This window comes from Triturus cristatus, chromosome 3_2 (genome assembly GCF_964204655.1).
Source record: "Triturus cristatus chromosome 3_2, aTriCri1.1, whole genome shotgun sequence".
NCBI classification, from domain to species: Eukaryota; Metazoa; Chordata; class Amphibia; order Caudata; family Salamandridae; genus Triturus; species Triturus cristatus.
Genome location: NC_140584.1, coordinates 177,158,460 through 177,168,049, shown reverse-complemented (window position 1 = coordinate 177,168,049; position 9,590 = coordinate 177,158,460). Strand labels below are relative to the sequence as shown.

Genomic DNA, 9,590 nt, shown 5'->3' with positions numbered 1-9,590 from the left:
TCCTCCCTTTGCAATTCACCATAGTGTTGCAGTAAAACTAATTATATATTTCATATTGTGTTTTGAAAGAAAGGATTACTTTAGAGACTGTAAAACCTGATTAAAACTTTAGCCATCCTCAGAATGAGTACACTTTCATGTTCTTCTTGACTTATTAGTTTTCCAATTCCACATGCAATATCTCTAGTGGGTCCGCTGAGGTCACTCCATTTGTCAGCACAATAATTATTATGCAAGTCAATTATTTCATCTTTTTTCATTCAAACCAATGAATGATACTTATGAAACAGAATATATAGAAATATGTATTTCTTTATTAACCCAATTCGAATTTGAATGATTGAGACAGTAACAAAATTGCACTTTTTGTAATTGTACAGTATAGTGTTAGATTGCAGCTCAACCTTAAAGGATTAGTGGACAGAACATGATTAGGTGTTTTTCAGAACACAATAATAAGGAAACAACAAAGAAATAAAAATGTGCACAAATACATACCGAAGTAACAAGGATGAATAACTGAAAAAAACATGCACTATCCTATCTGTAAGGAAAACAAATTCCTTCTTGATAACTGTGAACAACCTTTGACCTTCCTCAAGGAAAATCTGTAGTCCTTTTTAAATATCAATGGATTTGTTTTCAAATTCCAGTCCATAAAGCCATTGACTCCAAATGTGCTGTTTTTCCACTAGGGTATCCTTTAGCTGTCCTTGAGCTAGTTTTGCAATCATACAGTCACTTTTGTGATAGGTTGTATTGATATCCAAAGTCTTCTGAAATACAAATATCTATCCTTATTCATCTTCCTCTGGCTCAGGTGGTAACATATCGGTGTCTCCTTTTAAACAATCAGTGAAAAAATTGAGAATTGTGCTGTAGAGGTGGTGTTTGCTTTTCTCAAATACAATGTTATGGCCTTCATCCGGATAAACCTGTGATTTGTAAATGGAAAAGAATAAACAAAAAAGAAAAGATTATTCGTCAAAGATTTCAGAACCTTCATTCTAAGGTAAATACCTTTAAGCAGCAATGAGGTGCCCCAAGCCAATGTTTTTTCTTTTCATGTAATACATATTGATAATAACACTTTATTTTACACATGCAATCAAACATAATTGCCTGTTTTACATGATTGGCACCGAGTCACAATCCAAAGCAATGCCCTATGTTTGCTGGCTTTTGTGTATTAGGAACACACTGGTGTCGCAAAATGCCCCATGTGGCTCCTTTTCATTACGAAATATGGTGGCATTCGTGATCCCTGGCAGCATGCCGTTGAGAGGGAAGGCATAGTGGCATTTTCCAGTTTTACATGCCAATGACCTCATGCACTTCACTTGAATTAAAAACGAGAAAGCTTTCTGAATAAGTAATGCTCAATCTTTAAAATGGAATGCATTCCGTTTAATAATTCGCCATCAAGCTTAATTACGTAACTCATTTAATTGATGCTTTAATTTTTATAATTCCAATTGATGACCTGAAAACCAATATAATCAATACGTTTCAGTAATACTTTTATCCCTTAATCAGAAGTGTCATTAATCGGATCTGCAATCTAAATAAATCAATTTATGTTATTATAAAAAAAGGAATATAATACTGGCAACAATTCATGTAATTCCACAACATATCTCATCACTTTTTCTCCAAAAGAAAAGTCGGTTTTGTAGATTGCAATTGAACTGAATTGAATTGATTTGAAGTGCAATTATAAAAATTGAAGTATCAAATAAATGAACTATCTTTTGACGATTGACCATAATGATTAATTAAAGAGTGTAGTCCAATTGAAATTCATGCGTGACTTATTCAGACAGAAAATCTGATTACTGATGAAGATTTATTATTTCCAGAGTAAGTTCACAGCGCCCTGAAACTTATGAAGCATTTTAAGCAATGGTATGTACACAAGGACTGAATATTTGTCTCATGCAAACTAGAAATTCCCACTGACTAAAAGCACATTTACAGTTGCATTGAAAGCACTGTGGGCTGGTCCCTTCTCTGGTGGAGCTCACTTAGCACAGCACTCCAGAGGTAAATTATAATGTTCTTTCCCACGGAGGACATTCAGATATGAACATAATGTTCACACACACCCCCATGCATGTTCCCTTGGTAGTGTATTTATAGAATTCTTGAGACATGGTACTTTCATTAGTAGCCCATTGGCTCCCTAAATTACACATATAGGTTATCTGCAAAGCTACTGCTTTATGGGCTTGATTTACAAAGGTCAACTTACACTTTTGTGAAAGTTTACAACTTTTAAAATTTCAGTAACTACTTGGAAGATTTTACAACCCTGCACTCCCTATAACTATGTGTGTGTAGTTCTCCGCACTCCCCATAAACTCCGCACTTGGGGCTAAGAACTCTGCATACGCAATACGTCAGAAAACTCCCGAAGTAGTTAGTGAATATCCAAAAGTTGGGAACTTTTCGAATCAGGCTCATATGTATTGTTAACTATATACTTATCCCCATAATTTAATTTGAAAGGTAACTTCCCATGCCAAGCATGGAGTGGCTAAGAGACAGTGGCATAACACAGGCCCTTGCAACCCCGCAGTGCTGGGGTCCCAGAGCTGCAGGGGGCCCTCAGCACAGTACTTTGGCCTTAGAACTCCTGGCTGGGTCCGGAGGATGGGGGGCCCTTCTGTGTACCTTACAGGGGGACCCCAGGGGGACCCCCTCAAGTTTTGTTACTGCATTGCTAATAGAGACTGGTGCAACTCATGAAAGTGGGTTTCTGCTATCAGTTCCAACCCAATTTTACATAATGTATCGAAATGCATAATAATGTGAAGCTCCATGTTTTGTGCACTGAACCTGCTGCATTACAATGTATCCATTACAGCATCACCTGTTTACATGATATTCCTTACAAAACAATTAAGGGGCATATCATCAAGGACCGGCGATAATTATCGCTAAGCACACTTAGCGCTAGGATAATTATCGCCGGGTAACGTGGAATTTTATCGCTGAGATAGCGTGCTATCAGCAACGCTTATCTCAAAAGCGATAAAATGCCAAGCACTAACTGCCAAAATGTGAGATTATCGCTGGGAATCCAGCGATAATCTCACAAAGTTTGGCGATAGCTTGTTGATAGGGCAGGGCAGACTCAGCTATGATATCCACCTTACATTGTATATAATGGCTAAGTCAAACTAAAAGCAGGCATAAGCAAAGTAGCGATAACCAAGGTTAGCCCTACTTTTCTTTTCGCTATGCCTGTTAGCGTGCCCATTGATAATTGGAGAAATGTCGGTTAGCGACATTTCTCCAGTTATTTTGGGACGGAACGCCCACTTTGCATCTCATTAGAGATGCAAAGATGGGCGTTAAGGGAAAGGGAGCTAATGCAAGGATTCACGCGATAGCGTGAACGTGCCGATAAGGCGATAAAATTATCGCTACTTTTCGTCCAAAAACGGACGCAAAAGCGGCGATAATTTTATATCGCCTCCTTGATGATATGCTCCTAAATGATTTAAGAATTACTGGAAAAGTACAAGTGAAATGTTCAATGCTGCTGATATGACTTTTCGTTGCATTTTTAGAAAACAAACTATGAAACAGTATTAAGCTGACAAGTGCCACTTAGAGAGCAGCAATACAATGATATTACTTTGAAATTATATGGTCGATATTTTATATTTTTTTCTACAGTTTGCCAAATGCACCAAAAAAATACAATTGACTTTAAAGTATATTACAGATGTTTCACAAAAGGGATGTTTGTAAAACGTGTTACCTGTCATCAACAGAAGAGCAATACAACCGCACAAAACTGATACACTAAATTCCGATTTTGAAAGATGGAAATGTCTTCCTTGAGGGCCACTAACAGCTTTTTTGTCAGTCACCTGCACTCACGGTGACTTACTCCAGTCATATGTTTCCTTGAGAGGGAAAATATGTAAAATATTTGCATGTTACAGCAATGTGAATTAACCCCTTCTACGTTTTTGGATCTTAACATTGAAATTATGTTTTTCAATAGAGAATCCTTTTACATGCTTACAACAAATATAGGTATGTTGTCTCCTTCATTATCACCCTGGAAACGCCTGGACTCCTGCCCATGAAAGGAGTACATTTAAGTACATTTAAAGGGTAGGTACTTCTGGATTTGTCTGTTTTCGCCTGATTTTGCAGGTAGGCTAACCAAAACTAATAGCTAGCACCTTCACTCCAAATCCTGAATCTATGAATTAGGATTACAAAATTACATGCACAAAATATCACGGGCCTCATTTACAAGGCCATTGCACCGCACCGGCAGCGCAGTGTGTCTGTTCATATTTGCAAGACCAGGTAAAGTCACTGTGCGTGACTTTTCATGGCATTGTAAATATGGGCCCCTTTCACGCATTACTATGTGTGAAGGGGGCGTTCCATGGGTGTTGCTGTGGGTGTTCTCACGCAACATCCATGGAACCTGACACATTCCCAGATTTACAAAGTTTTTTCAAGCTGGGAATGAGTCAGAATTGTACGCCGCCCCACAGGAGTGGCACAATGAAGAGAAATTTCTCCTCGTTTTTCCCTCTTTCTATGCATGCTGCATTCTGCAGCACATAAAGAAATGGAAAATGCAATCAATTATTGTTTTTCTGCAGGAAGGTGTACCTTCCTGCACAAAAACAATAATCGCTGCAATGCAGGCACCCTTGCAATATGACGCAAGGGTGCCTGTGCTGGCGCATGACAGTCAATTGTGCGCAATCACAGGGGAAAGCACACAGATGTGTCATGTTGTAAATACCACATATCCCTGTGCTTGTAAAATGATACAGCTCTGCTCAGTAAAATGGCTTTTGGCATGACACTGCATAATTTTTTTGTAAATGAGACACACATTTTAGAACACTATGTTCCCTAGAAATGCATATATTGGACCCCTAATATTGTGATATGTAAGTAACTAGGGTGTGCAAGAGTAGCGACATGGAAGTAAGCTACAGAATTCCATAAGACTGTCAGTGGTAGGCAATACAGAGGATGCTTTTCCCTGGAACACAGGGGAGATGTAAATTTGGTAGGCAGGGCTACAAGGATGGGTGGTAAGCCTGGTGAGAAAAATAAAACGTTAAAGCAATACTTTCCTTTCCACCACAGTTAATTTCTTGAGAAATAAGAAAGCATGGATCAGTTGTCACTTTGGAAGAAGAATTCTTACATAGTTAAAAAAAAAATCCGGAATGTATGCATACTAAGCCCTACCGTAGAAGGGTTTTTATTAAATGTAGGCTTCTTAACATAGAATAAAAACAGCAATGAATGCAATAAAAAGAACATTCTGGTGTTAAAATGTATGGTAACGAATTTACCACACGGATCAGGCAGCCCATGCCAAACACGAAGTAAAATATGAGAACAAAATAAATATTTTAATAGAACAAAGTGCTGGTAAGTTGATGGTAAGTGTACCCTACTGGAAGAGAATGAAAACTCCTGAAATGATTACATAGCATATGTGGGCTCTGATGAGAATATAGAGAGAATATTTATATGAGACCAGGCAGGGGATCTCTGGAGAGAATGGAGAGAACATTAAATCACATCAGCATCCAATTAACTGTCCAGAAACGCTATACTTCTCTAATAGTTTTCTTTAAATAGGTTGTGTGGACCCTCCTGAAAGTGTAAGTTTGCACAATGGGCCTGATGGCCCCCCCGAACACATGGTGGAGGTGTGGTGGTGGTCGTGGACCGTCGCACCAGTTTTCCGGCTGCTGTATTACAAGTGCAGTGATCAGAACATGAGGGAACCACCGCAACCACCGGTCCTGAGGCCGCAATATACTTGCCGCTGCAACTGATATCCCTGCAGCACGACCAAGCATATTGCTGTGAGCCAGCTGTGAAAAGTGTGGCAGAGAGAAAACAAAGGGGGCCCTACTGTGCCCCCTTGTGCGTATGGCCTGGGGATACATTCAGGGGGACACATTGTGTGTCCCCTGTGTGCATGCACCACCTGTCCATGAACTAAACAGTCCATGCCATGCCGGAACAGCCTTTGACATTCCCATTGCAGTGCCTTTTTGAAAGGCACCATTGTGGAAACGACCACTAGAATACAAAAATTCTTGTAATTTGGCAGGCGGCATTATGCTGTGATGGTGCGGGAGTGGGTAGTGGCATGGCAGTCAGCTCCCACACTGCCAAATTCATAATCAGAGCCTTTGTGTTTCAGCTGAGGAGGACTAGTACTGTGGGTCTTTGTCAGGACAAAGGCAGCAGTCCTGTGTGATTTTAAAAAAAAGTAGTGAGTATAAAGAAGCGTAAATGTTACCTTAAGTTGTGGGTTGACATTGTAAAATCAATTGTAATCAATCAAGCAAGTTCAGAAAGGCAGTAGTGATGAGAAAGGGAAAGGAAAACGGTTAAGGAAGAGCCTGTGATGGCAGCAAGAGTGTACAGGATGGTGTCATACAGTATACCTTACTTAGAAGACATTGAGGGCCTCATTTACACTCTTTTGATGCACAGCACTGCAGCAGGCCTTCCTGCTGTGCTGCCATGCGTCATGGAGTGCACCCTATCTACAAGTTATGGTGCATTTCTGCCATTTGTCCCTGTGCTGGCACACAATTGACTGCCATGCATCAATGCAGGTACCCTTGCACCATGGTGCAAGGGTGTCTGTGCTGTAGGGGTGATTTTTTTGTGCAGGAAGGAACACTTTCCTGCAAAAAAACAATCACAAGAGGTGTTTTCCTACTTTCTATGTGTGGTGCAGAGTACAGTACACATAGAAAAAGGAAAAACGAGGAGAAATAAATGTATTTCCCCTTGTTATGCCTCGCTTTTGCCTCGCCGGGGAGGCATAGGAATCTGATGCATTCCCAGGTTTAAAAAACTTGTAGATCTGGGAATGAGTCAGGTTCTATGGCTGCTGCGTGGGAGCACCCAAACCAACACCCATGGAACGCCACTTTCCTGCAAAGTATTTTGTGAAAGGATGCCATATTTACAAGGCCGTGAAAACTCACGCAAGGTGACTTTACGTGGCCTTGTAAATATCACCAGGCACACTTCGCCACCAGTGCATCCAAAAAAGTGATGCACCGGCTGCGCAATGGACTTCTAAGTAAGCCCTTGAGTCTTCCACAAGACTTCAATATATAAGGTAAAAACATGCCACAAGTTAATTTGGGATGTTCACAGGGGCTCGTAGTCAAATTGCAAATCCTGTACTTTATGAGAGGTGAATCTGGGGTATCAGAGGATTGGAGTTCCACGCTAAAGCTGGTGTGCTGTCGGTGTAAGTCCACTGCATTATTCTGGCACTGAGTTCCTGTTATGGAGGTTGATGAGACCGAACACACGCAGTGGGAAGCAGTGTGTGACAACATGCCCCTGTCAAGTAAAAGTGGTAAATAGAATTTCGGACTCATGAGAATGGGAATGAGTCCGGGAGAAGCATAAGGAATGGAGTAGTGCAACCTTAGTAAGGAAATTAGAGCCAGGGAGTGTAGTAATTTGTGTACTATGTTAAGGATGTATAATCTTTACTGTCTTGATGAGAGAGTACACAAAGAGGAATTAAGAACGTAAACAGTTCAGTAAAGCAATTGATTAGTAAGATTGTGCAAATCTTAACACCGGTTGTTGATTTCTATTGTTTCATTCAGCTTCTGTCTGGAGAAGACTTCTTTGGGGCTGTTTACGACCTGTCATCTTATTGTCTATCTAAAGACTTGTTCCGAAAGGTATTTGTTGGAAATTGCATTTTTTGCAGGGTTATCCACCAACGTTTTGCTTCTTCATCCTATTTTTTCCTGACCCATCTATGTTGGCTATAGGACTCTGGGCACTTTACCACTGCTAATCAGTTTTAAAGTGCATATGCTCTCTGTGTAAGTTGTTATTGTGACTTGTTATCCATGATTGGCATATTTATTTTACCAGTAGGTCCCTTGTAAAGTGCCCTGAGTTAGCCAGGGCTGGTAAATCAAATGCTACTCGTGGGCCTGAGGCACTTTTTGTGCCACCCACAGGAGTAACCCTGAAAAGATGTCTCAGGCCTTCCACCACGGTGCCTGTGCGCAGTTTGTTAACTGTCATGGCATCTTGGCAAGTGCACCCACTTGCCAGCCCCAACCTTCCCTTTTCTTACATATAGGGCACCCCTATGGTAAGCCCAAGGTACCCCACTGGGCAGAGTGCAGTGTACGTGAAATGTAGGACATGTACTGGTGTGTGTAACATGTCCGGAGAGTAAAATACTGCAAATTTAGTTTTTCATTATTGAAAGGCTATCTTGCCCTGTAGGACAGAATGGGGAATGATTTGGAACGTTTTACAAGCATATCTTCCAATAGGGATTAGATTGAAATATGGAGTTTGGTATCCCTGAACTCAGGATTCAATTCCACATCTTTTAGTGACGATGGTTTTTAAATTGTGTGTTTGGAAATACCACTTTTAGAAAGTGTCTATTTTCTTATTCAACCATCCTGTGCACCTCTGCCTGTTTGTGGATTGACTGTCTGGATCTGTGGTGACAGGGGCTGGGGAGGTGCAGTGGCTCCAGGAGTCTGGATGAGTCAGCACTAGTCTGAATAGGCCTGATCTCCCTTTGGAGTGGTGGGATGAGTAGCACCTGTACCTGAAGAGGGCTGTGCCTGCCTTCCACAATGCTGGCTCCACTCCCCTGTGGTGTGTCTGGAGCCAAGGCTCACACTGACAATGAATGTTGTTATGCATTTGCAGAGTGCCCCCCAGAACTGGTCTGAACTGAGCTTAAAGCCCCTTGCACAAATAGAACAAAGACATTTTGGGGTATGAGTATTAGACCTAAAACCTCTGAACTTTAGATCATTCCAGGAATTCAAGAGGAACCTTTTCGAAGGAGAAGAGCATGAGAGACTTAGGAGAAGTACTGCCCTTGCTGTTTGTCTGGGGCTGGCCTGCAGTTGCTATTTCCGCCAAGGAAATGAGAAGGACTATGCTGTGTGCTGTGTCCCCTGCTTGAAGGAGATCTCTAAGGGCCTGAAGTGTGCTGGTCTCCTGTTCTGAAGTCTCAGAGACACAAAGACTTCACCCCCTGTTCCCCTGAATTCTGCTGCTTTGAGTTCTAGCCTGCCAAGAGGTGCCTGTGCCAGTTTTGGAGCCTCTGGCGGATGTTGCTGCTGTTTGGGAGCTGGAAGCAGGAAGAAATTCAAAGAACTACAGAAATCGCCACATCGCTCTTCTTGCTGCTGTTTTCCTGATGCATCTCCATGGCGCGAGAAGAATTTCCAAGCATCGCCGTGCCACTGTGAAAACCGCCGCAGTGCCTATCGCTGCTACAAGAATCGACGCATCAAGGTATCGCAGCTGAAGAGGACCGATGCAGCGCCACTTGATGCCGATGCATCGATCGCTGATGCATCCCGGATGTCCACACGTCGTACCTGTGCGCCAAGTTCTTCCAACACATCACCCACGAGACTGGAACCATCAGGAAGATTCAACGCATCACTGCCCGTACAGACCGGATTCGAAGTAACCCTTCATCTGGGTGCAGCGGGACCGTCGCATCGCCTCCCCAAGTTCTCAGGAATGTCGCATCTCTTTGTTTTCCG

The 9,590-nt window shown here is 41.8% G+C and overlaps 1 protein-coding gene across 1 annotated transcript in view; it reads right to left on the bottom strand.

The window, feature by feature from the left end:
* Positions 1 to 293: 293 nt before the first annotated feature.
* The window catches only part of DPP10 (dipeptidyl peptidase like 10), a 1,675,128-nt gene continuing 1,665,831 nt past the window's right edge, over positions 294 to 9,590 (bottom strand). The window contains exon 26 of the mRNA XM_085647459.1: positions 294 to 935. Coding sequence (XP_085503585.1) covers positions 798 to 935 — 138 coding nt within the window. The 3' untranslated portion in view covers positions 294 to 797. The remainder of the gene's footprint in view (positions 936 to 9,590) is intronic.